The sequence below is a fragment of the Bufo gargarizans genome, chromosome 6 (assembly GCF_014858855.1).
Source record: "Bufo gargarizans isolate SCDJY-AF-19 chromosome 6, ASM1485885v1, whole genome shotgun sequence".
NCBI classification, from domain to species: Eukaryota; Metazoa; Chordata; class Amphibia; order Anura; family Bufonidae; genus Bufo; species Bufo gargarizans.
This window is the reverse complement of record NC_058085.1, coordinates 66,752,296-66,779,864: the sequence shown is the minus strand read 5'-3', so window position 1 is coordinate 66,779,864 and position 27,569 is coordinate 66,752,296. Positions and strand designations below refer to the sequence as shown.

General features: G+C 46.5%; 1 protein-coding gene across 3 annotated transcripts in view; it reads right to left on the bottom strand.

The window, feature by feature from the left end:
- The window catches only part of RNF157 (ring finger protein 157), a 128,199-nt gene that overhangs the window by 65,790 nt on the left and 34,840 nt on the right, over window positions 1–27,569 (bottom strand). For 2 of the 3 annotated variants that reach the window (XM_044297998.1, XM_044298000.1), the window contains exons 1-2: window positions 2,696–2,853; window positions 1,571–1,709 (exon numbers count right to left, since the gene is read on the bottom strand). In XM_044297998.1, coding sequence (XP_044153933.1) covers window positions 1,571–1,658 — 88 coding nt within the window. In that variant the 5' untranslated portion in view covers window positions 1,659–1,709; window positions 2,696–2,853. Of the gene's footprint in view, window positions 1–1,570; window positions 1,710–2,695; window positions 2,854–27,569 lie in introns of those variants that run through there. The other variant, XM_044297999.1, reaches the window with a different exon arrangement.

The following is a 27,569-nucleotide window of genomic DNA, read 5'->3' as shown; positions in this document are numbered from 1 at the left end:
CGGCAACAGGCAGCACACGTTCGTGTGAATCAGCCCTAAGGGGAATTCCTATTTATGCAATCCCCTAATGTATAAGCTTTGATCTGCAATGATGATGTTACACTTTACCTTAGAAAATAGAATATATAAATTCCAGTGAACCCGAATCCTACAGATTACTAAAGCCGGTCAATGGCCGGAACTTCCCTGTAGGGGTCCTACCTATGCGTTAAAAAATTATACGCTAACACTGGAAGAACCAGACACACATGCGGCTTCGTCAGGGGTAGCGCGGTATTAGCCTAATACCCCGCTACCCCTGAGGAAGCCGCATTGCGGTGAAACATGTCGGGAGGGGGAGTGTTAGATGCGCATTTTTAGGCAGGCTTAGGGTGCAGTGAAAATAATCACAGTGTGATAAATACAATTGAAGTTAGTTTGCCGAGGTGTACGAGTGTGGATGTAGGTCCTGTAGCCCAGTGTGTCTGGTTCTTCCAGTGTTAGCCTGTCACCTGGAGTGTGATAGAGCACAGAGAGAGGTCATTGGACAGTGCGGTCTGCGTGCTATTGACTTCCACTCAGTATTGGGGTGGCGATTTAGTGAGTAGCAGGAGCAGCAGCTCCACCTAATAGTATCTAATAAAGTAGGGGCACGCAGGAGCAGTAGCTCCAATCAACATCACATATACCATCCTTGGTGGCAACACTAGGAACGATTTCCAAGTAACACTCCGTAGTTCACACTAGTGCGCTGTAAATGAGTTTCTCCCGTCATAAGCCTGATAGTTTTAAATGTATTAGTATAGGATTGTAGTTTTAATAATAGCAAATAAAGTATAATTTTTTAACACATAGTTAGGACCCCTACAGGGAATAGTTTTTTGTAGTTTTGTACACCATACAACCGTCAGGATAAGAACAACATGGCTGCTTTCGTCTAAAAACAGCGCCACACCTGTTCACAGGTTGTATCTGGTATTGCAGCTCGGCTCCCTTGAAGTGAATAGGACTGAGCCGCAATGTCAAGCATAACCTGTCAACAGGTGTGGTGCTGTCTATGTAAGGCCTCCTGCACACAGCCGTATCCGTTTTGCAGTCAATAAACGGCGGAATCGCAAAATATAGATACCTTCCGAGTGCAATCCGTATTTTTCTCAGTCCCATTTCTAGAAATGGCTATTCTCACCCCCCCCCCCCCCCCCCCCAAAACATAATTCATGTAATTTGCAGAACTGCAAAAAATGCAGATGTGTGCATGGCCCCATCGGGTCAGTGTGCTATCCACAAAACCACAGTCCTGTGCATGAGCCCTGAGAAATATTTATCTAATCCCGTACAACCCCAACCATAAAAAACTGCGCCTAGGCATGGCTGAATGTATAAGATACACTAAGTTTTGCATTAGCGCCCACCAAAAGCCCCCTGGATCATATAAATCTGTGCTCACTATGTGCAGGGTTATTCCAGCTGCACAGACCTGGTCACATTCCATGGCACGTCTCGGGAGTATTCCTCATGGAGCCTATGACAGCCTGAAGGGCCAGTAATTCACGTACTGTAAAGATCAGGAGATGTCTCCTCCGATACTCACCAGACTTGGGCGGGTATCTGTAGACGGAGTTGGACGGCATATCCACCTCTTCAACTCCTGCGTGCTGCCGGCTTGTAAGTGCACCCATCCTCACCCGGGATGAACAGGAACGTACCAGCTGCTATCACTGACCCGCCATCTAAGATATAAAAAAAAGACAGTGTGAGGCCTCATGCACACGACCGTTTGCGGTCAGCAGAAAATGGATGCGCAAAAAATACGGATGACGTCTGTGTGCATTCCATATATTACGGAACAGAACAGCTGGCCCCTAATAGAACAGTTCTATCCTTGTCCATAAGGGCTCGTTCACACGAACGTGTGATGCCCGTTGCCGTATTGCGGACCGCATTTGTGGATCCGCAATACACAGGCACCGTTCCGTGGCTATTCCGCATCATAGATGCGGACCCACCCATTTCAATTGGTCCGCAAATCTGGAGATGCGGAACGGAAAAAAAAGAAACGGAACACTACGGAGTGCTTTCTGGGGTTCCGTTCCGTGCTTCCGCACCGCAAAAAGATAGAACTTGCTCTAGCGATCCCCATGCGTCTGCCCCACAGACGGTGCCTGTGCATTGCAGACCGCAATTTGCGGACCACAGCACGGGCACCGCCTTCACACGTTCGTGTGAACGAGCCCTAATGCAGACAATAATTGGACAGGTTTTATATTTTTGCGGAACAGAAATACGGAATGCACACGAAATAAAAAACGGAACGGACAAGGAAAGAAAATACATTGGTGTGCATGAGCCAGATCAGGGGAATCCACACAGTCCAACAGCAGCCTGGTACTACTGCACGGAGGACTACTACTCCAGCATTCGACTCCACTGCCCGGCTCCCCCTGACATCTATAGGGGTGAGTGGTAAGTGGGGCTCTGGCTGATGGGACATTGGTAATCTACAGTGACAGGTGACATGCCATGCTACTGGTGTGCCAGGCCATGTCAGCAGTATCACCACCTATATGGAGTCTCCTCCAGATGCTTTACCAGGGGTATGGTGCCCCCCACACTGGCACAATGCAGCCATTACACCCCTGCCACTCACAGGGATATATAGACACCCTATACAGGACGTGGCTGCCCTCTCACACCGCCCTCCACCGGCTCCCGTTACCTGTCCCGATCCGGCTCCTGACACCGGTCCCTGCAGCAGCTGCAGCACACACCAGTGACGTCACTCTAGCGCTGGGAACCCCTCCCCCTCGGCGAACCCTGCCATTGATGATGAAGAAGGCGGGGTTACAGTCCCCATGACAACCCTATTCTCTCACTCGGGAACCACGTGCTTGGTCGGGGATGGTGGGAGGAGATGAGGCGGCTGATTGACAGCCGGACTGTGCAGTCACCCTGAGGAATAGAGAGAGATCGGGCAGCGCCATATGTAAAGCACAGAGCAGAGCTGGAAAGGTCATTGAGGACTGCTAACGAGCGACACCTTGTGGCTGCCCGCGTCATGACAGTCTTCGTAGATCCGTTCACTGTTGATGGATGACTTTCTTTCCCATTCTTTATTACTATTTTTGGGGGACGGGACAGCAATTTCACCTTTGTTTTTTAGGGTTGGTTTTCCAGCATTTGCAGTGAGTTATATCTAATATTTTCTTGTTCTGCAGCTTTTATATAGTTTAACTTTTGCATATATTTTAACTAAAACATTTGTGTCTCGTCTTGGCGCGTGCAAAACCCATAGCTTTTTTTTTTCATTGATGTAGCTTTATTTTCACTGGTACTACATACGACGCCCCTCACAGATTTATCCCCTTCCCCTTAGGGCTTGTTCACACGACCGCTGCGGGGCACAGAACAGAACCCCAGAAAGCACTCCGTAGTGTTCCGTTCCGCATCTCCGGATTTGTGGACCCATTGAAATGAATGGGTCTGCATCCATGATGCGGAATGACAATGGAACGGTCCGCAATACCGAAACGGGACACCAACGGTCGTGTGAACGAGCCCTTAGCAGCATGGCATTCCCAAACACTATTTCTCTTTAGGCCTCTTGCACATGACCGTATGTCTTTTTCAGTGATTTGCAGTCTGCAAAAAACGGATCCGCAAAAAATACACATGATGTCCGTGTGCATTCCGTTTTTTGCGGAACGGAATAGCTGGCCCCTGATAGAACAGTACTATCCTTGTCCGTTATGCGGACAATAATAGGACATGTTCTATCTTTGAACAAGACGGAAATATGGAAACGGAATGCATATGGAGTACCTTTTTGCAGACTCATTGAAATGAATGGTTCCGTATACAGTCCGTATACAGAACGCAAAAAACGGAACGGACACGGAAACAAACAACGTTCGTGTGCATGAGGCCTTAGTCAGGTGTCTCCATACTTTTGGACAACCCGTTATTACATCATGGTGCAGTAAGGGGTTAACGGGGAAAAATAACGGGGAAAAAAAAATTCTAAACTGTAGAGCGGGAAAAACCTTTAGGCCCCTTTCACACGGGCGAGTTTTCCATGCGGGTGCGATGTGTGCGGTGAACGTATTGCACCCGCACTGAATCCTGACCCATTCATTTCTATGGGGCTGTGCACATGAGCGGTGATTTTCACGCATCACTTGTGCGTTGAGTGAAAATCGCAGCATGCTCTATATTGTCCGATTTTCACGCGACGCGGGCCCCATAGAAGTGAATGGGAAGCGTGAAAATCGCATAGCATCCGCAAGCAAGTACGGATGCGGTGCGATTTTCACGCACGGTTGCTAGGAGATGACCGGGCTGGAGACCCGATCATTATTATTTTCCCTTATAACATGGTTATAAGGGGAAATAATAGCATTCTGAATACAGAATGCATAGTACAATAGCGCTAGAGGGGTTAAAAAAAATAAAATTTTTTTTAACTCAACTTAAATCGCGAAGCCGGCATCTCCTTGTGTCTCTTCTGCGCTGAACAGGACCTGGGGACTGGGGTGAGCATTAAATAGAGGTTAAGGACCTTTGATGAGGTCACTCCGGTCATCACATGGTCTTTTACCATGGTGAATCACCATGGTAAAAGATCATGTGACGTACCATGTGATTACCGGAGTGACGTCATCAAAGGTCCTTAACATCTATTTAATGCTCACCCCAGTCCCCAGGTGCTGTTCAGCGCAGAGGAGACACAAGGAGATGCCGGGCTTCGCGAGCAAGTGGACTAAGGTGAGTTACATTTTATTTTTATTTTTTTTAACCCCTCTAGCGCTGTTTTACTCTGTATTCAGAATGCTATTATTTCCCCTTATAACCATGTTATAAGGGAAAATAATACAATCTTCAGAACATCAATCCCAAGCCCGAACTTCTGTGAAGAAGTTCGGGTACCAAACATGCGCGATTTTTCTCACGCAAGTGCAACGCATGACAATGTTTTGCACTCGCACAGAAAAATTGCGCATTTTCCCGCAACGCACACGCCTCTTATCCGGGCCAAAAATATGACGTCCGTGTGAAAGAGGCCTTATAATTTCAGGCTCTGACCCTGGCAATCAGTGTCCGCTCCTTGATCATCACTGGTATACTTAGTATACCCTACACACACTAGTAATGCACTGGCGTTTTTTTTTGGGGTGGGAGTAGGGGCTGTAAAAAGGCCCAAATGACTGCATGTTTTTCTTGCCGCCTGCATTTTTTGCCTCGTTTTTTTTCTTTCACTTTTTGCAAACAGTGTGTTTGCCCACTAGTGTTTTCTTCATGATGATTTTTTTCCCTATAGAGAAGGTGATGTGAAAATGCCTGCATAATGGACAATGGGAAAAATGCGGAACGCATGTGACCGGTATCCGTGTTTTGCAGATCCGCAATTTGCATGTGCATGAGTCCTAAATCTGACAATTTTATTCAGGTCCAACTACAGTTTTATCAAGGTCCTGGACAGCGCTGTACCCAATATTAAAAAAGCATTCACCTCCTCCCTGCCGCTCCGTTCCAGCACAGGCATCGGTGTGTAATCTTCTGGAGGGGGTCATGTGCACCACTGCAGTCAATCACTGGTCTCAGCACTGATGTGTCCCCAACTGGCACGTCACTGCTGATAAGTGGACCCTAGTAATTTGCCCTGGTGGTCGCGAGGTACCCAAGCCTGACATTGGCTCTCAGTGGTATGTTCATCATCCACTCTCTGGTGGTCAGTGGTACAGTCAACTTCTCCCCAATGCACCGGGCACTGCAAGCCATCGTCGGTGCACTCGGACTTGGGCTTCGTTCACATCTCTGTTTGGAGATTCTGTGCCAAAACAGCCTGCTGGAACTCACAAGATCTGCTGTTGCCGGACCCTTTACTTCATCGCCAGATCTCCAATGACTTAAATGAGTTCCGGCGGTGATCTGAACGATTTCCAGGCATAAATGACAGGTTTCGGCCGAACAAAAAACTTTGTGTGCAATGTTTTATTTTTGTCCAGCCAACACCCAGCACTTGCGTCAGATCTCCGAAACGGAGATGTGAGCGCAGCCTTCCATAGGTATTCTAGATGCACTGCCCTTATAACAGTGCCAGTCAGTGTACTATAAGGCTACCTGCACAATGTGTAACGGCACAAATTCCAATGTGGACATCTGTGCGTTTCCACACCAAATGTGCACCAAAAATTGCGCAGATTTGATGCGGTTTTGCCGCAGATATCACTTTTGCATTGAAAAGAGTGAAATCTACTCAAAACAACTGCAAAAAAAATGGACTTACTGCAGAATTCAAAATCCACACAGCAGGTCAATTCCCGCTGGAGCGAAGAAGGAAAGTGTACATGAGATTTGTCTAATTCACTTTGCTGGTACTGTATTACGCTGCAGTTTTTCCTCATGAGCATCCACATTGAAAAAACGGATGTAATCCGCACCGTGTGCAGGCAGCCTAATACTTCTAGTGTCATCATAAAAGCCCCCATACCGCGGTGGCCATAGAGCCGCTAGACAGCCACCGCACAGACACAGGGGCAGAATTAGTAATGCGGTCTAAAATGTAGATACTGTAAACTTCTTAACCAAACAGTCTAAAGATGCCCTGGATTTAGCACAATGGCTCAGGCTGGATGGTAAACTGGGTGCCTGACTACAAACTTTTCCCTAAGGGCTGTTTCACACGAGCGGATGCCGTGCGTCGCATCCGCTCCGTGAAAGACAGCCAAAACCCGATGCAGACTTCAGAGGCACGGAGCATTAACATGACTGATAATGCTCCGTGCCTCTCTGTGACCTCTTTACTACGAAATCACAGTTGTCACTGTGATTTCGTAGTAAAGAGATCACAGAGAGGCACGGAGCATTATCAGTCATGTTACTGCTCCGTGCCTCTGAAGTCTGCATCGGGTTTTGGCTGTCTTTCACGGAGCGGATGCGACGCACGGCATCCGCTCGTGTGAAACAGCCCTAACTTTACACCACTTATTGGTTTGCTTACTTTGCACCAAAAGTTTGATGCAGTTCTGCTGTTGCATCTCAAGCCACACCTCCTTTCTGCTAAGCCACACCCCCTTGACAAGCTTGCAAAATTTCGGTCCGTGCCTCCGCACCGCAAAATAATAGAATATGTCCAATTTTTTGCGATGCAGACCGTTTCTTCCAGATCATGGACCCATTCCTCAATTTGCAGTCCACAACACGGGCACACACATTCTTTGCCATAGACAGCAGCGGTGAGCAGGAAGAGAGACGAGAGACAGCACGCTGTGTGCGCCTTCCCCTCATGCAGCTGATCGGCAAGGGTGCTGGATGTCCGACCCCCGTCGATCTGATATTGATGACCTATCCTGAGGATAGGTCATCAATATTAGAAGCCCGGAGAACCCCTTTAAAGGCTGCCGGAGTTGTGCTCGCTTCGGCAGCACATATACTAAACTGGCTGGGTTTTTAGCACAGGCTTCGCTTCACAGCCGGACTCACAGAAAGCTCCAATCCCAGGTGTTAATAATTTGATTATCCTGTGGTCCAGGCATGCTCAACCTGCGGCCCTCCAGCTGTTGTAAAACTACAACTCCCACAATGCCCTGCTGTAGGCTGATAGCTGTAGACTGTTCGGGCATGCTGGGAGTTGTAGTTTTACAACAGCTGGAGGGCCGCAGGTTGAGCATGCCTGCGTGTGGTCCATACCGCAGCATGATCTACAGAGACTTCTCCCACGATCTGGTCAGTGGAGACTGGAGGAGTAATCCGCAGTCAGCCCTGAAGACTCGTGAAGGACCCCAGGGCTGTTTGCTCAGTAAGGCCTCCTGCACACGAACGTGTGCGCCCCGTAAAATGCGGGCCGCAATGCACGAACACCGTCCGTGGGGCAGCCGCAGCAGATCACGGACCCATTCACTTTAATGGGTCTGCGATCCGGCCGTTCCGCAAAAAGATAGGACAAGTTCTATCTTTTTGCGGAACAGAAGTATGGGACGAAACCCCACGGAAGCACTCCGTAGTGCTCCTGTAGGGTTCCGTGCTTCCATTCCGCATTTCCGGATTTGCGGACCTACTGAAGTGAATGGGTCCACATCCGTGATGCGGAATGGCCACGGAACAGCGCCCGTGTATTGTGGGTCCACAATACGGCAGCGTTCGTGTGCAGGAGGCCTAAGGCTGCTGGTAGGGCTCACTAATGTTACCTTAACAGCAGCCTGTGTCATAGTGACACAGAACCAACAGACCAAGCCTGCCTCTTCATTTGTTCTCAAAACCTCCCCTTGCGCCTTCCAGTCCGCCCCCTCCTCTGTGACCTCATTATCTTCTTTCAACTCTGCTTGCGATGTCAGTGTCTTCCTTAGCAAACTCTTGCGTTATCAACGGCTCAGCACATGCGCTGTACTTACGGATCGGCCATAGACCAGGCATCCTCAAACTGCGGCCCTCCAGGTGTTTCAAAACTACAACTCCCAGCATGCCCGAACAGCCTACAGGTATCAGCCTACAGCAGAGCATTGTGGGAGTTTTAGTTTTACAACAGCTGGAGGGCCGCAGTTTGAGGATGCCTGCCATAGACCCTACAGGGAAATTTTCCAGTGGGCCGATGCCCCTGGGGGCCACCCAAGCCCTCCCTACTGCCACTGATCGAGTACATAATGAGCTCTCAACAATAATTATTGCTGTGAGAATTGGGCGCTCATGTACCCGGCCAGTGACTGCACATGGCCTCCTGAATTCAACTGCTGTGGCCCGCACCTCACCTCCTAAGCCCCCTGCTCCATAGACGACTGGAGGAAGAGGACAGAAGATGGCAGCTATTGATGGCCACCACAGAGGGCTAGCGTTTGGGACAGTATATTGTGCTACACAGTGTTATTTGGTTCTGCTGGGAGGGTATTTTGCACTATGGTATTGTTGACCCCACCTACTTGTGTTGCCCCGCCTTCTGTTCATTTGGACCTGCCTACAAAATGGGGCCACTTTTATTTTATTTTTTCCAAAAACCACTTTAAAGGGAACCTGTCACCAGGATTTCATGTATAGAGCTGAGGACATGGGTTGCTAGATGGCTTCTAGCACATCCGCAATACCCAGTCCCCATAGCTCTGTGTGCTTTTATTGTGTAAAAAAAAAAAAAGATTTGATCGATATGCAAATTAACCTGAGAAGAGTCCTGTCCCTGACTCATCTCACATACAGGACTCATCTCAGGTAATTTGCACATGTATAAAATCAGTTTTTTACACAATAAAAGCACACAGAGCTATGGGCACTGGGTATTGCGGATGTGCTAGCGGCCATCTAGCAACCCATGTCCGCAGCTCTATACACAAAATCCCGGTGACAGGTTCCCTTTAAGTTCCCAGTGTGGGCCAATCGGATGTTTTCAGAACTCCGTCCCCCCCCCCCCCCCCACCACCACCACCACCAACGAGGGTTATTCAGATCTCAGTCATGAAAGGCTAAGATCCGAATAACCCTTTAAGACAGTATTCTCGTCATACATACCATCCAGGCCCTACGTGGCTGATCGGCAGACCCTGTCCTGCTGATAGGCCACCAAAATCCTGAATCTGGAAAACCCGGAAATGATTCTTTTCTTTAAATGCCACTGTTAGCACTGCCGGCATGAGGGCACCCAGGCTTACACTTTGTGGTCAGTACATCAGCTCGTTAGCAATGTGTTACAGATCTGTGGGCTCTTAAACTGTGATGTGTACATTGCTGCAATGCAGATTCTGTCGGGAACGTCACACGTGATGAAGTTCTGGCAGAGGTCCATCTTAGCATTAAAGCAGATGCTATAACCACTCATACAGGCCTGCAAGCACATTGCTCTCTGATAAAGCTGACCGTAGCCATGAGACTATTGTTGGGGATGCTGCCAAAAACAGATGAATCCACAGTCTTGTCCATGGTACAGGAAGACTATCCCCAATGTCTGCCATTGGGGGGGAATTAACTAATCTGATCCTACAATTTCCCCCCCAAGGAAGCCAGCACCAGAGGTGTCTGCCGACATCTTAGCCTACCCTCATCGTCCTAGTAACATGCCTATATGACCGACCCACAGAGTTAGGGGTGGCCGCAGTTATTTCATGTCTATAGCTAGTATAAAGGGCTTGTCCCCTCAGAATCCCCAATATTATATAAAACAGAGGGATGCTAGGAAAAGCAGCTCTGAGTCTGCAGGCCTTGGAGTGAACCTGTGTCACATAGTCGACAATTCTCTTGAACAATCACCAAAACGTTTCTGAATAAATCCCCAAAAATTGGTTGGAAAACATGTATTCCAAAATGTTATTTTTGTAGTAACCACTCTGTGAATTACCTGTATGTCATGGATTGTGTTACATAAAGGCACCATCACGTACAGCCACATCATGAAGGTCACACAGGCACATTAGCTGTGCCCAGGCGATCGGCAGCTATAAATATACCTGCTATAATGGCCGTGATCAGACACCTTAGATGCTGCAGTTAGTAGGAGCTTTGCATCTAAAGAGCTTGCTGCTCATCGAGCCCCACAACCACCTAATAAAGGCCTCCAGGTCTGCCATAGGTATAAGCCTATTAGGTCATGCCAGAGGCATGACATAGTAATAGATCGCTGTTCTGTGTGTCACTAAGGCCCAATTCACACAACCATATGGCCGCTGTGCCTGTGTTGAGAACCTCATTGTGGGTGCATGCCCATTGACTTCAATTGGTCTGCAATCTGCAACGTATGGCAAAAGATAGGACATGCCCTATCTTTTGCGGATCAGAGGCACGGAAGCCCGCAGAAACACACGGAAGCCCTTCCCTGGTCTTCCGTGCCCCCCCGCACCGGAAAGGATAGAACATGTCCTTCTTTTGCCGTATGTCGGATCACGGACCCATTCAAGTCCGATGCAGAGTTGCGGGCTTCTTGCAGATTTGCAGTGCAGAGTCAGTCATATAGACGTGAATGGAGCAGTGGACCCAAACATGCGCTGCTGCTACATTCAGGAGTCCTAACCAGTGTTTTTACAAAATTTTAACAATAAAAATGGTTATAATATGGGGGGGGGGGGGGAGATGACTAAAATAATTATACAAAACTGGTATAGCACCATAAATGTATTACTTTGTTTATCCCGCATGATAATTGCTGTAGAATGAAAGAAATACAATGCCAAAATTGCTGCTTTGCTCATCCTGCTTCCCTAAAATGGAATACAAAATGATCAATAACTCATGAAAACTACAGAATGTCCCTCAAAAAAAATAAACAAAAAAACAAACAAGCCCTCACACAGCTCGGGCAACAAGAAAGTAAAAAAAAAAAAGTTATGGTTTTCAGTGACAAAAAAAAAGTTTATGTGTTTAACCCTAACACATAACTTTTTTATATTTCTGGTCACTTAGCTGTATGAGGGCTTATTTTTTGTGGGACAAGTTGTACTTTCTAATGCCACTATTACTTATGGCATACAATGTAGTGGGAAGCGGTAAAAAAAAATCCAAATGGAGTGGAATTGGGAAAAAAACGCAATTCCTCCACCGTTTTATGGGTTTTGTTCCCACAGCGTTTTGTTTACGGCAAAACTGACCCACATTTCATTCTCTGGGTCAGTACGATTACAACGATACCACATATGTGTCGTTTTTTTTTAAAATATCTAAATAGTGTAAAAATAAATGTAAACTTTGATAAAAAATTTTTTATTTAATTTCTTTTACATCACCATATTCTGACCACCATAACTTTTTCATACTTATATCTACTGACCTGTTTAGGGGCTAATTTTTTGCAGAACAATGTGTGGTTTTTGTTTATACCATTATGGAGTCTACATACTAAATGGTAAAACACTCGCGGGAACACTAACATGGAAAAGGACCTAGGAATTTTAATAAACAGCAAACTAAGGCTACTTTCACACTAGCGTTCGTCGGTCCGCTCGTGAGCTCCGTTTGAAGGGGCTCACGAGCGGACCCGAACGCAGCCGTCCAGCCCTGATGCAGTCTGAATGGAGCGGATCCGCTCAGACTGCATCAGTCTGGCGGCGTTCAGCCTCCGCTCCGCTCGCCTCCGCACGGACAGGCGGACAGCTGAACGCTGCTTGCAGCGTTCGGGTGTCCGCCTGGCCGTGCGGAGGCGTGCGGATCCGTCCAGACTTACAATGTAAGTCAATGGGGACGGATCCGTTTGAAGATGCCACAATATGGCTCAATCTTCAGGCGGATCCGTCCCCCATTGACTTTACATTGAAAGTCTGGACGGATCCGTACGAGGCTATTTTCACACTTAGCTGTTATATGCTAAAATAATGCAGACGGATCCGTTCTGAACGGAGCCTCCGTCTGCATTATTATGATCGGATCCGTTCAGAACGGATCCGATCGAACGCTAGTGTGAAAGTAGCCTTAGCTGTAAAACCAGTGTCAGGCAGCTGCTGCCAAGGCCAATAAGATAATGGGTTGCATCAAAAGGGGCATAGATGCCCAGATGAGAACATAGTCCTACCACTTTACAAATCATTAGTCAGACCACACATGGAGTACTGTGTACAGTTCTGGGCTCCTGAGAACAAGGCAGACATAGCAGAGCTGGAGAGGGTCCAGAGGAGGGCAACTACAGTACCCTGAAAGATTATCAACATTAGGGTTATTCACTTTATAAAAAAGACGACTGAGGGGAGATCTAATTACTATGTATAAATATATCAGGGGTCAGTACAGAGATCTATCCCGTCATCTATTCATTCCCAGGACGGTGACTGTGACGAGGGGACATCCTCTGCGTCTGGAGGAAAGAAGGTTTGTACACAAACATAGAAGAGGATTCTTTACGGTAAGAGCAGTGAGACTATGGATCTCTCTGCCTGAGGAGGTGGTGATGGTGAGTACAATAAAGGAATTCAAGAGGGGCCTGGATGTATTTCTGGAGTGTAATAATATTACAGGATATAGCTACTAGAGAGGGGTCGCTGATCCAGGGAGTTATCTGAGTGCCTGATTGGAGACGGGAAGGAATTTTTTATTGGCTTCTACCTCACAGTTTTTTTGTTTTGTTTTTGCCTTCCTTTGCATCAACTTGCAGGATGACAGACGAATTGGATGGACAAATGTCTTTTTTCGGCCTTATGTACTAAGTTACTTTTTGATCACATTTTATTACTTTTTTGGGGTAAGAGTTTGGAGTGTTCGTGACTTTTTGATCACGTTATAAAAAAAAATGTAGGTAAGAGAAGCAATGAAAAAATGGCAAATTAGCCATTTTGACCCTTTTTTCCATTATGCCATTCGCTGTATTGGAAATTAATATTTTTTTTTTTATAGTATGGGCGTTTTCGGTTGTGATGATACCCATGATATTTATATTTATTGTTATTTAGGTATTTATTTTTTAATTAAACGGAAAGGGGGGTGATTTAAACTTTTATATTTTATTTATTTTATTTTATTTTTTTAACATTTTTTAAATAATTTGTGATGTTTTTATAAATAATGTTTTTTACTTTTTGATTTTGTTCTATCAGGGATTTTTAAAATGACATTTAAACTAGAAGTTGCTCATTTCTTATCCTGGCCTGCCATCTGGTCGCCAAAATAAGAATTGCAGCATGAATTTCAGCGCAACTACCGATACCAACATTGGCTGCACAGGTTTTTGCGCATTTAGATGCGGTGATCTCGCTTGATCAAGGCATCTAAAGCCTTTAATTACTGCGATCGGCATTATTGCCGGTCACGGTAATTAGCCACAGGTTTCTTCTTTATAAAACAGCAGAGACCTGCCGGCCATAGTGCCCGCTGCACGTGCAAGCGGGCGCCATGTTTACACATCGCTCCAGCGTCGTACATGTAGCGGCACTGGTAGCGAACGGGTTAAAGTAATTTTATTATGCAAATATGGTAAAATGCAAAAAAAATACATAAACTAGGTATCAATGCACTCCTATCAACTCTCACAATAATGTTAGCAATATCAATTATATTACATAATGAAAGCCATAAAAAAGTCAATAAAAACGAGTTCCAGAATCTCTGTTTTGATCAAAAAGTTGTATGTATGTCAAGATCAGAATTTAGCTTAAAGGGAGTCTTTCACCTAATCTGAGTGTTTTAGACCGCTCAGATCAGGTTATAGACTCTTTGACCCTCATTACAATGTTACCTTTGTTTTATGTGTTCCCCGTCCAGATATTGAAAAAAACACTTTTTAAACGTATGCAAATGCAGGGTCGGCGTTACTGGGCGATGTGCCCAGAAAAACACACCTCTTTCAGCCCTCTGGCCGGCCTGTCACGGACGGTGTACAGGAAACAAGACAAAGCAACATGCATATATGACTGAGTGGATCCAAAGCTAAGGAACCAAAAGGGGGACCCCTGCACAAGACCTGAGACTTTCTCTGGCTGCTCAGCCTATGCAAAGATCCGAAAGGTGGAAGTTTGCATATCCACGTACCTCGACTATATAACCCTGAACACCCTACAATAGTGAGGGGACACGACCACCGGCTCCCTACACAGACACGGAGGGAGTCAGGGTCACCTGGGATCCAGCAAACAGAAAATAACAGATAAATGTTCAGCACTTAACTTAGTAGCAGACAGGAAAACAAGATCAGCATGCACACACACTCCAGGAAGACGTATAAGCCGCCCAGTAATGCATTATGGGGCGGAATTTAAAGGGATGCAATCAGTCCAACTCCATGACAGCTGAGAGAGGCTAACGAGATGAGGAACTGAACAGCACAACAAAGAGAACTCAAGGAGGAGGTTCTGAAAGGCCTCTGTCAGAGCTTCTCAGCTGTCTGGTTGTGACAGTACCCCTCCCTCTACGAGTGGACTCCGGACACTCAGAGCCCACCTTCTCAGGATGGGACCTATGGAAAGCCCTGATGAGACGAGAGGCCTTAATGTCCGCCACTGGGACCCACATCCTCTCCTCAGGACCATAACCCTCCCAATGAACAAGGTACTGAAGAGAACCGCGGACAAGACGAGAATCCACAATCCTAGAGACCTGAAATTCAAGATTCCCATCAACCATAATCGGAGGAGGAGGCAAAGGCGAGGGTACAATGGGTTGAACATAAGGTTTCAATAAGGACTTATGAAAAACATTATGGATCTTCCAAGTCTGAGGAAGATCAAGACGGTAGGCAACAGGATTGATGACAGACAGGATTTTGTAAGGCCCAATAAACCTAAGACCCAACTTCCAGGAGGGAACCTTTAATTTGATATTCTTGGTAGACAACCACACCAGATCACCAACATTCAGGTCCGGACCAAGGACACGTCTCTTATCTGCCACACGCTTATATCTCTCACTCATGCTCTTTAGATTATCCTGAACCTTTTGCCAAATAGATGACAAAGACGAGGAGAATCTGTCCTCATCAGGTAAACCAGAAGACCCCTCTCCCGAGAAAGTCCCAAACTGCGGATGAAACCCATATGCACCAAAAAATGGTGACTTATCAGAGGACTCCTGACAACGGTTATTTAAAGCAAACTCAGCAAGGGACAAAAAAGAACACCAATCCTCTTGATTCTCCGCCACAAAACAGCGCAGATATGTCTCCAGATTCTGATTGACGCGCTCTGTCTGGCCATTCGACTGCGGGTGGAAAGCAGAAGAGAATGACAACCGAACCCCCAAGCGAGAACAGAAAGCCTTCCAGAATCTGGAAACAAACTGCGTGCCCCTATCAGAGACTATGTCTGAAGGAATACCGTGCAATTTGACAATGTGATCAATAAATGCCTGCGCCAGCGTCTTAGCATTGGGCAAACCAGGAAAAGGGATGAAATGCACCATTTTGCTAAAACGGTCCACCACCACCAGAATCACAGTCTTCCCCGAGGAACGAGGCAGGTCCGTTATAAAGTCCATGGACAGATGTGTCCAAGGACGGGAAGGAATGGGTAAGGGAAGGAGAGGACCTGATGGCCGTGAATGAGGGACTTTGGCACGAGCGCAAGTCTCGCAGGCTGCCACAAAACCCTCAACCGACTTACGAAGCGCAGGCCACCAGAATCTCCGAGCGATGAGATCCAGTGTGGCTCTTGCCCCCGGGTGCCCAGCAAGGACCGTATCGTGGTGTTCCTTAAAAATCTTGTGTCTTAAAGCGAGAGGCACAAACAACCTCCCAGGAGGACAAAGATCAGGAGCCTCTGACTGGGCTGCCTGCACCTCTGCCTCCAATTCAGAAAAGAGAGCAGAGACCACCACACCTTCAGCCAAAATGGGACCCGGGTCTTCAAAATTCCCGCCTCCCGGAAAACAACGTGACAGGGCATCTGCCGTCATATTCTTAACTCCAGGGCGGAACGTGACCACAAAATTAAACCTAGAAAAGAACAAAGACCATCTGGCCTGTCTCGGGTTCAGACGCTTGGCTGACTCCAAGTAGGCCAGATTTTTATGGTCAGTAAATACGGTAATAGGGTGTCTGGCTCCCTCTAGCCAATGGCGCCATTCCTCAAAAGCCAACTTGATGGCCAACAATTCCCTATCTCCCACATCGTAATTTCTCTCTGCGGAGGAGAGTTTTTTCGAGAAAAAGGCACACGGTCGCCATTTGGCAGGAGAGGAACCCTGAGACAAGACCGCCCCCACACCCACCTCAGAAGCATCAACCTCAACTATGAAGGGTAAAGAAATATCAGGTTGCACCAAGATGGGAGCGGAAGCAAAACTCTCCTTGATATTAGAAAAAGCCTTACGCGCCTCTACTGACCAAGAAGAAAAATCTACCCCCTTTCTGGTCATATCAGTGAGTGGTTTAACAATAGAGGAATAATTAAAAATAAACTTCCTGTAATAATTGGCAAAGCCCAAAAACCGCATCAGCGCCTTCTGATTCTCACGAAGCTCCCACTCAAGCACAGCGCGGACCTTCTCGGGGTCCATGCGAAAACCAGAAGCGGAGAGAAGGAACCCCAGAAATTGAATTTCTGGAACCGCAAACACACATTTTTCCAGTTTCGCATATAATTTATTCTCCCGCAGGATGAGCAAGACTTGACGTAAATGTTCCTTATGAGTTTTGAAATCAGAAGAAAAAATCAAAATGTCATCCAAATACACTAATACAAATTTTCCCATCAAATGATAAAAAATGCTGTTCACGAAATGCTGAAAAACGGCTGGGGCATTCATCAAACCAAAAGGCATAACCAAATTCTCAAAATGGCCCTCAGGGGTATTGAAGGCCGTCTTCCATTCGTCTCCCTCTCTGACCAGGTTGTATGCCCCTCTTAGATCTAATTTGGAAAAGACTTTAGCCCCAACAACCTGGTTAAACAGGTATGGGATCAGAGGAAGCGGATAAGGGTCACGAATAGTGATACTGTTCAGCTCCCTGAAATCCAGACAAGGTCTTAAAGAACCATCTTTTTTCTTAACAAAGAAAAAACCAGCGGCAACAGGTGACTTCGAGGGTCGTATGTGTCCTTTTCTCAGACTCTCAGAGATATAAGCACGCATAGCGATCCTCTCAGGTTGGGAAAGATTGTATAAACGAGATTTAGGCAGTTTGGCGCCTGGGATGAGATTAATAGGGCAATCGTACTCCCTGTGCGGGGGCAAATCCTGAACTCCACTCTCAGAGAAGACATCCGAAAATTCAGAGAGAAAAGATGGTACAGTCTGAGTAGCAACCTCAGAAACAGATGTCGTGAGGCAATTCTCTCTGCAAAAGTCACTCCAACCATTTATTTGCCTCGCTTGCCAATCAATGGTGGGGTTATGTTTAGTGAGCCAGGGTAGCCCCAACACTAGAGGTGTAGGCAAACCGCTAAGGACGAAACATGACACATCCTCAACATGAGCATCACTCACAATTAAACGGATATTGTGAACTATGCCCTTTAATGATTTCTGAGAAAGTGGAGCCGAATCAATAGCGAAAACAGGAATATCCTTTCCCAAAGTGCGCACCTGGAAACCATGAGTTATCGCAAATTGATTATCAATGAGATTGACCGCTGCTCCACTATCCACAAAAATCTCACCAAAAATGTTCTTGCTCTCTAGCGCCACCCTAGCCGGCAGGACAAAACGGGAACTACAAGTAAACGGAAAACCTTCAATTTCCGCCTCAACCCTGCCAATAGTAACAGACGGAACATTTTTAAAAGATTTTTTCCTGTTTGTTTCTTTATTACTCCCAGAAAACTGCCTGAATCTCCTAGAGGGACAAATATTTGCCAAATGATTTATACCTCCACAACAAAAACAAACCCTCCCATGCGAGCTGAATCTTCTATTGTCAGAAGCAATCAACCCCAGCTGCATGGGCTCCTGCTCAGAAGGGGCTGACAGCGACTGAGACCCCTGCGCACAGAATGGGACCGCTGCACTGTCCTGGGACTGAGTATGACAGGAAGGGGACATCTCTCCTCTCTCTCTAAGACGCCTGTCAATACGAACGGCCTGAGACATAGCAGAGTCCAAAGAAATAGGCCTCTCATGAAAGGCAAATGCATCTTTCAATCCCTCTGAAAGACCATGGCAAAATTGACTTCGGAGTGCAGCATCATTCCAACCAGTATCAACTGCCCATCTCCGAAATTCTGAGCAGTATATTTCTGCGGATTGTTTACCCTGGCATAATAGACGTAGTCTAGACAGAGCAATACGATCCGGATCATCATATATCTGACCCAGGGCTAAAAAGAATTCATCCACTGAACGGAGAGGCCGTGCCCCCTCCGGCAGCGAAAAGGCCCAGGACTGAGCGTTACCCCTGAGCAGCGATATAATGATCCCCACCCTCCGTTCCTCATCACCAGAGGAATGGGGAAGAAGGCGAAAATGGAGTTTGCAAGCCTCTCTAAAACGCACAAAATTCTCACTACCCCCGGAGAACGTATCCGGGAGCGAGATCTTAGGCTCAGAACAAACTCCATGAACGCAAGCTGAACCGGTCACTTGAAGCTGAGAAAAAGTCTTACGGAGATCAGCTACCTCCAATGAAAGATCCTGGAAGCGTTCAGCCAAAAGTGAAACCGGATCCATGCTCGAGACGGTTCTGGCGGCTTATAATGTCACGGACGGTGTACAGAAAACAAGACAAAGCAACATCCATATATGACTGAGTGGATCCAAAGCTAAGGAACCAAAAGGGGGACCCCTGCACAAGACCTGAGACTTTCCCTGGCTGCTCAGCCTATGCAAAGATCCGAAAGGTGGAAGTTTGCATATTCACATACCTCGACTATATAACCCTGAACACCCTACAATAGTGAGGGGACACGACCACCGGCTCCCTACACAGACACGGAGGGAGTCAGGGTCACCTAGGATCCAGCAAACAGAAAATAACAGATAAATGTTCAGCACTTAACTTAGTAGCAGACAGGAAAACAAGATCAGCATGCACACACACTCCAGGAAGAAGTATAAGCCGCCCAGTAATGCATTATGGGGCGGAATTTAAAGGGATGCAATCAGTCCAACTCCATGACAGCTGAGAGAGGCCAACGAGATGAGGAACTGAACAGCACAACAAAGAGAACTCAAGGAGGAGGTTCTGAAAGGCCTCTGTCAGAGCTTCTCAGCTGTCGGGTTGTGACACCGCCCTTCTGTCCTATTATTACCTCCTCCTCTGCTTCCAGCCGGCGGACGTCACGAGCGGAAAGAGAAGAAGTCAGGCAGGGAACTGGCCCGCAACTGCGCCTGCTCTGCCCATTATGGGCAGAGGAACAGCTTTTCATATTCTGGGTGAGAGAAATATCTTGGCAAAGGACAACTTTTCCCATTTTTTTATACAAAGTTGTCATTTGACCAAGATATTTTTCTCACCCAGCATGGGTATATGTAAAATGACACCCCAAAACACATTCCCCAACTTCTCCTGAGTACGGCGATACCAGATGTGTGACACTTTTTTGCAGCCAAGGTGGGCAAAGGGGCACATATTCCAAAGTGCACCTTTCGGATTTCGCAGGCCATTTTTTACACATTTTGATTGCAAAGTTCTTCTCACACATTTGGGCCCCTAAATTGCCAGGGCAGTATAACTACGCCACAAGTGACCCCATTTTGGAAAGAAGACACCCCAAGGTATTCCGTGAGGGGCATGGCGAGTTCCTAGAATTTTTTTTTTTGTCGCAAGTTAGTGGAATATGAGACTTTGTAAGGAAAAAAGAAAAAAAAAGAAAAATCATCATTTTCCGCTAACTTGTGACAAAAAATAAAAAATTCTAGGAACTCGCCGTGCTCCTCACGGAATACCTTGGGGTGTCTTCTTTCCAAAATGGGGTCACTTGTGGCGTAGTTATACTGCCCTGGCAATTTAGGGGCCCAAATGTGTAAGAAGTACCTTGCAATCAAAATCTGTAAAAAATAGCCTGCGAAATCCGAAAGGTGCTCTTTGGAATATGTGCCCCTTTGCCCACCTTGGCTGCAAAAAAGTGTCACACATCTGGTATCGCCGTACTCAGGAGAAGTTGGGGAATGTGTTTTGGGGTGTCATTTTACATATACCCATGCTGGGTGAGAGAAATATCTTGGCAAAAGACATCTTTTCCCATTTTTTTATACAAAGTTGGCATTTGACTAAGATATTTTTCTCACCCAGCATGGGTATATGTAAAATGACACCCCAAAACACATTCCCCAACTTCTCCTGAGTACGGCGATACCAGATGTGTGACACTTTTTTGCAGCCTAGATGCGCAAAGGTGCCCAAATTCCTTTTAGGAGGGCATTTTTAGACATTTGGATCCCAGACTTCTTCTCACACTTTCGGGCCCCTAAAAAGCCAGGGCAGTATAAATACCCCACCACATGTGACCCCACTTTGGAAAGAAGACACCCCAAGGTATTCAATGAGGGGCATGGCGAGTTCATAGAAATTATTATTTTTTTGCATAAGTTAGCGGAAATTGATTTTTTTTTTTGTTTTTTTCTCACAAAGTCTCACTTTCCGCTAACTTAGGACAAAAATTTCAATCTTTCATGGACTTAATATGCCCCTCACGGAATACCTTGGGGTGTCTTCTTTCCGAAATGGGGTCACATGTGGGGTATTTATACTGCCCTGGCTTTTTAGGGGCCCTAAAGCGTGAGAAGAAGTCTGGAATATAAATGTCTAAAAATGTTTACGCATTTGGATTCCATGAGGGGTATGGCGAGTTCATGTGAGATTTTATTTTTTGACACAAGTTAGTGGAATATGAGACTTAGTAAGAAAAAACAAAAACAAAACCACAAAAAAATGTCTGAATGGAGCCTTACAGGGGGGGGGGGGGGGGGTGATCAATGACAGGGGGTGATCAATGACAGGGGGGTGATCACCCATATAGACTCCCTGATCACCCCCGTGTCATTGATCACCCCCCTGGTAAGGCTCCATTCAGACGTCCGTATGATTTTTACGGATCCATGGATCGGATCCGCAAAACACATGCGGACGTCTGAATGGAGCCTTACGGGGGGTGATCAATGACAGGGGGTGATCAGGGAGTGTATATGGGTGATCACCCCTCTGTCATTGATCACCCCCTATAAGGCTCCATTCAGACGTCCGTATGATTTTTACGGATCCACGGATACATGGATCAGATCCGCAAAACACATACAGACATCTGAATGGAGCCTTACAGGGGGTGATCAATGACAGGGGGGTAAGCACCCATATAGATTCCCTGATCACCCCCCTGTCATTGATCACCCCTCTGTCATTGATCACCCCCTGTAAGGCTCCATTCAGACGTCCGCATGATTTTTACGGATCCATGGATACATGGATCGGATCCGCAAAACACATGCGGACGTCTGAATGGAGCCTTACAGGGGGGTGATCAATGACAGGGGGTGATCAGGGTGATCACCCCCCTGTCATTGATCACCCCCCTGTAAGGCTCCATTCAGACGTCCGTATGATTTTTACGGATCCATGGATACATGGATCGGATCCGCAAAACACATGCGGACGTCTGAATGGAACCTTACAGGGGGGTGATCAATGACAGGGGGTGATCAGGGTGATCACCCCCCTGTCACTGATCACCCCCCCTGTAAGGCTCCATTCAGACGTCCGTATGATTTTTACGGATACATGGATCGGATACGCAAAACACATGCGGACGTCTGAATGGAGCCTTACAGGGGGGTGATCAATGACAGGGGGTGATCAGGGAGTGTATATGGGTGATCACCCCTCTGTCATTGATCACCCCCTGTAAGGCTCCATTCAGACGTCCGCATGATTTTTACGGATCCATGGATACATGGATCGGATCCGCAAAACACATGCGGATGTCTGAATGGAGCCTTACAGGGGGGTGATCAATGACAGGGGGTGATCAGGGAGTGTATATGGGTGATCACCCCTCTGTCATTGATCACCCCCCTGTAAGGCTCCATTCAGACGTCCGTATGATTTTTACGGATCCATGGATACATGGATCGGATCCGCAAAACACATGCGGACGTCTGAATGGAGCCTTACAGGGGGGTGATCAATGACAGGGGGTGATCAGGGTGATCACCCCCCTGTCACTGATCACCCCCCCCTGTAAGGCTCCATTCAGACGTCCGTATGATTTTTACGGATACATGGATCGGATCCGCAAAACACATGCGGACGTCTGAATGGAGCCTTACAGGGGGGTGATCAATGACAGGGGTTGATCAGGGAGTGTATATGGGTGATCACCCCTCTGTCATTGATCACCCCCTGTAAGGCTCCATTCAGACGTCCGCATGATTTTTACGGATCCATGGATACATGGATCGGATCCACAAAACACATGCGGATGTCTGAATGGAGCCTTACAGGGGGGTGATCAATGACAGGGGGTGATCACCCCTCTGTCATTGATCACCCCCTGTAAGGCTCCATTCAGACGTCCGCATGATTTTTACGGATCCATGGATACATGGATCGGATCCGCAAAACACATGCGGACGTCTGAATGGAACCTTACAGGGGGGTGATCAATGACAGGGGGTGATCAGGGAGTGTATATGGGTGATCACCCCTCTGTCATTGATCACCCCCCTGTAAGGCTCCATTCAGACGTCCACATGATTTTTACGGATCCATGGATACCAAAACACATGCGGACGTCTGAATGGAGCCCTACAGGGGGGTGATCAATGACAGGGGGGTGATCAATGACAGGGGGTGATCAGGGAGTGTATATGGGTGATCACCCGCCTGTCATTGATCACCCCCCTGTAAGGCTCCATTCAGACGTCCGCATGTGTTTTGCGGATCCGATCCATGTATCCTTTGATCCGTAAAAATCATACGGACGTCTGAACGGAGCCTGACAGGGGGGTGATCAATGACAGGGGGGTGATCAGGGAGTTTATATGGGGTGATCATGGGTGATCAGGGGTTCATAAGGGGTTAATAAGTGACGGGGGGGGGGGGGGGTGTAGTGTAGTGTGGTGTTTGGTGCGACTTTACTGAGCTGCCTGTGTCCTCTGGTGGTCGATCCAAACAAAAGGGACCACCAGAGGACCAGGTAGCAGGTATATTAGACGCTGTTATCAAAACAGCGTCTAATATACCTGTTAGGGGTTAAAAAAATCACATCTCCAGCCTGCCAGCGAACGATCGCCGCTGGCAGGCTGGAGATCCACTCGCTTACCTTCCGTTCCTGTGTGCGCGCGTTCACAGGAAATCTCGCGTCTCGCGAGATAACGCGCCGATGCGTCCAGGAGGAATAAATCAACCACCTCCCGGACGCATCGGTGCGTTAGGCAGTCGGGAGGTGGTTAAAGGGGTTTTCCGGGAATTAAGAAAATTAAAATACTTACATTTTACTTTGTAATAAATATATTCCCAAATACCTTTCATTATTTATAGTGGCACATGTTGTCTAGGGAGCAATCATCAGGGGAAACAAAATGGCTGTCGCCCTGTTAGTACACACAAAACCTGTCCTGATCACACATGAGGACGAGTTACTTCACATCACTGAGCTAAAGAGCTGCCTCATCTCTGCTTTACCTGTAGGGGGTTATGATCCTGAATACAGCTGATATGAACTTTACATGAATCTCTGTAGGAATGGAGATCATGAGGACAGACTGTGGGCTGTGGTAATGGAGACTGCATATAATAGCTGCTGCTCATTATCCACACCCTCCGTACTTCATGTCTCCTCATCTCCATTCTTACAGAGATTAGGCTGAAGATCTTATCAGCTGTATACTGACAATAGAACATATAAAAGAAGCTACCAGACCGCATGAAAATATAATGACAATTTATTAAGCATGATTCAAAGGACAATACATAATAAAACAAACAAAACAAGTGCAGGGACAAGACAACATCACCAGAGGAGAGCACACTGGCAACAATTCATACTGCTCCACATAATAATAACAAAATAAAGTGCAAGTGCAAAACGGGCGTCGGGGTTGGCGCAATCCCGGAGGAGGCACAGCGTGGGTAATATATTCTGCCTTGACGCTCTATCATATTGACACAATCGCACTTGCACTTTATTTTGTTATTATTATGTGGCGCAGTATGAATTGTTGCCAGTGTGCTCTCCTCTGGTGATGCTGTCTTGTCCCTGCACTTGTTTTGTTTGTTTTATTATGTATTGTCCTTTGAATCATGCTTAATAAATTGTGATTATATTTTCATGCGGTCTGGTAGCTTGTTTTATAGGTTCTATAGTTAATTTATGCCATAAGCATGTGTCTAGTTAGACATAATTGCTGATTTTGTTGCAGTATCAGGCCAAGTTTTATTGGCATAATGTATACTGGCAAAAAGAGCAGAGAGGAGGATGAGGCAGCTCTTTAGCTCAGTGTTGTGAAGTAACTTGTCCTGCTGTGTGATTAGGACAGGTTTTGTGTGCACTAATGGGATGACAGACATTTTATTTCTCATAATGATTGCTCCCTCGACAAAACAAACCATTATAAGTAATGAAAGGTATTTGTGAATATATTTATCATAAATTAATATTTAAGTATTTTCATTTTCTTAATTCCTGGAGAACCCCTTTAACTAAGCATTCATCAGTGCCCGGGTGAGCAGGGAGAGGGGCTACGTCCTCAGCTCCACTGATTTCACCAAGATAGGGACAGAGCAGTCTTCAATATTTGTAAAAAAATGCAGGCTGCAAAGTAAAAATTGACTGAAAATGTTTAGTAAAAACTTATTAAAAAATATATATATTTTTTAGCTCAAAATATGTGCTTTGCATTAAAAAAATGGCCACGAAGGTGTCCATAGCTTTTGAGCCTTTTAGTTTGTGATGGTTACAATATGGCTAGAACAGCTCAAGTATGCAAAGATAAATGCCAAGCTATAATTTATCTAACAAATACAGGGCAAGCAAGAAAAAAAAAAAAAATTCTTTTGGAATTTTTTTTTTCTTTTCATCACTATATTCTGACCCCCATAGCAATTTTTTTTTATAGTTATGTGTACAGAGATGTGGGAGGCCTCATTTTTTGCAGGACGATATGTAGTTTTTTATAATACCATTTTGGTGTGCATGACTTTTTGATCACTTTTTATAAAAAAAAAAATTGAGGGAGGTAAAATGATGAAATAACAGCGAATTGGCCATTTTTCCCATTATGCCATTTTCCGTATGGGAAAAGTTGTTTTTATATTTTATTAGCACAGGCGTTTTCGTAAGTGGAGATACCCATGATGTTATTTTTTTAAGTGTTTATTTTGATTTTGGCTCTGGTGAAATCTCGCGACGTTCAGTATTTGGCGCAGGCTGCCAGCTTCCTCACCGCACCTGCGCCAAATAGTGAACGCACGAGATTTCACCAGAGCACAGGGCTGGCAGACAGATGCGAGCGCTGCCTGGCCCTGTCAATCAGGACTTGGAGGGAGGCGACAAAGGTGGGAGAACGGAGCCTCTAGGAGCAGGAACAATGCCCCCCCCCAGAGGCTAATTAGCATATTATAAAAGTTTGATTTCTGGCATAACGGGGGCATAGATAAAAGTAGGAATAGGCTAGTTGTTAGCTAGCTTTATATGGTTAAATCTGGTGACAGAAACCCTTTAAATGGATGGTCAGTCATGGGAATGGCCACCATGCAATACTACATTTCCCCAGCAGTCGGTGCTGCAGAAAAGACGCCTGCGGGGCGGATAGGCCATAGTCCTTACAGGGAAATTACCCGGTAGGCCGATGCCCTAGGGGCCGCCAGGGCCCTCCTCACAGCTGGCCAGTGGAAGTTTTTGGGGATGTAATTTGTACTGCTGGCAGTATTTTGTGATGGACTGTGGTATTTGGCTCTGTTGAGGTGGTATAATGTGCCACAATATGGTATTGCTGTCCCTGCCTTCCATCAATTTGGAACCGACTACAAAAAGGGGCCACTTTTAGTATTTTTTCCAGGGCCACTTTAAGCTCCCAGTCCGCCCCTGGATGCCTGGCTAGCTGCTGCTTTCCCTGGCAACACCTGATGAGACAACCCCTTTAAGAAAACAGATAACACAGCCTGTGAATAAATTATCAGGATGAAAGATGGCCGATAATCGGCTGCTGATCATCTACAGAAGATAATGAGGGAGGAACGACTCATTAATTCTGTTTGCATCGGCTTGTGTAATCAGGCCAAAGCAAACGAGCCGTGATCGGTGTTCTCATCCGTTGGCACCCATGTTATAGCACCCTAAGGCCAAACATGTCAAACATGACAAATCCGTGTCAAAACATGCATATACTGCAAAGGGTGAAAACCACAGTAAAAATCTGTGACAAATCCAGGACAAGGCTGACGTGCGGTGGATTTCACAATCTGCATAATTTGTTCTGCTACATACTGTGTGGATGGGGTTAACCCCATCTACGTGCATTGTACCGTACACTGTGCACATTTTTCAGAACGATCCCTAACCAATCCCCAAATGTGAATTCGCCCTTTGAACTCATGCACACAACCGTATTTCTTTCCGCATCTGATCCGGCAAATAATGCAAACAGCAAACAATATGCTGGCAGCATCCGTGTGTCCACGTGTTCATCCTGCAAAAGTACAAAGAACGTGTCCTATTGTCTGCTTTGTAGACAAGAGTAGGCATTATGACAATGAGGACCCCGGGGAAATTGCGGTATGAACACGTCCGGTATCCGTATTTTGCGGATCTGCAGTTTGTGGACCACAAAATACATACAGTCGTGTGCATGAGGCCTAAAACAGAGTTCACCTCTGAGACAACTCGATTGTTGCCACCGATTATCAATACAACAATGGAATCATGGTCATAGGAACAGCTGTGGGCTAAGGATGTCTTAATTTTGTGGCACCACTCCTTTAAAGGGATTCTGTCACCTCCCCTCAGCCAAAAAACGATTTAAAAGCAGCCATGCAGCACAGCTTACCTGGATTAAGCTGTGCTGTTTAATCTTGAAATCCGTCCAGCAGTTACTTTAAAAAACGACTTTGATCAATAAGGAAATGCGTCCTGAAGGTGCCCAGAGGGGCGTTTTTTTCTTCCTAGTGAGCCCAGTACCGCCCCTCTTTCAGTGCCCAGCCCGCCTTCCTTGTATTTTCTAACTGCCGCCCCCAGCCTGCCACAGCCTCTCCTCCCCCTCCCTCACGCCGAACGAAGTCTCGCACAGGCGCAGTACCCACTGAGGGCTGCGCCTGTGCGATCATCAGGAGACTGAGG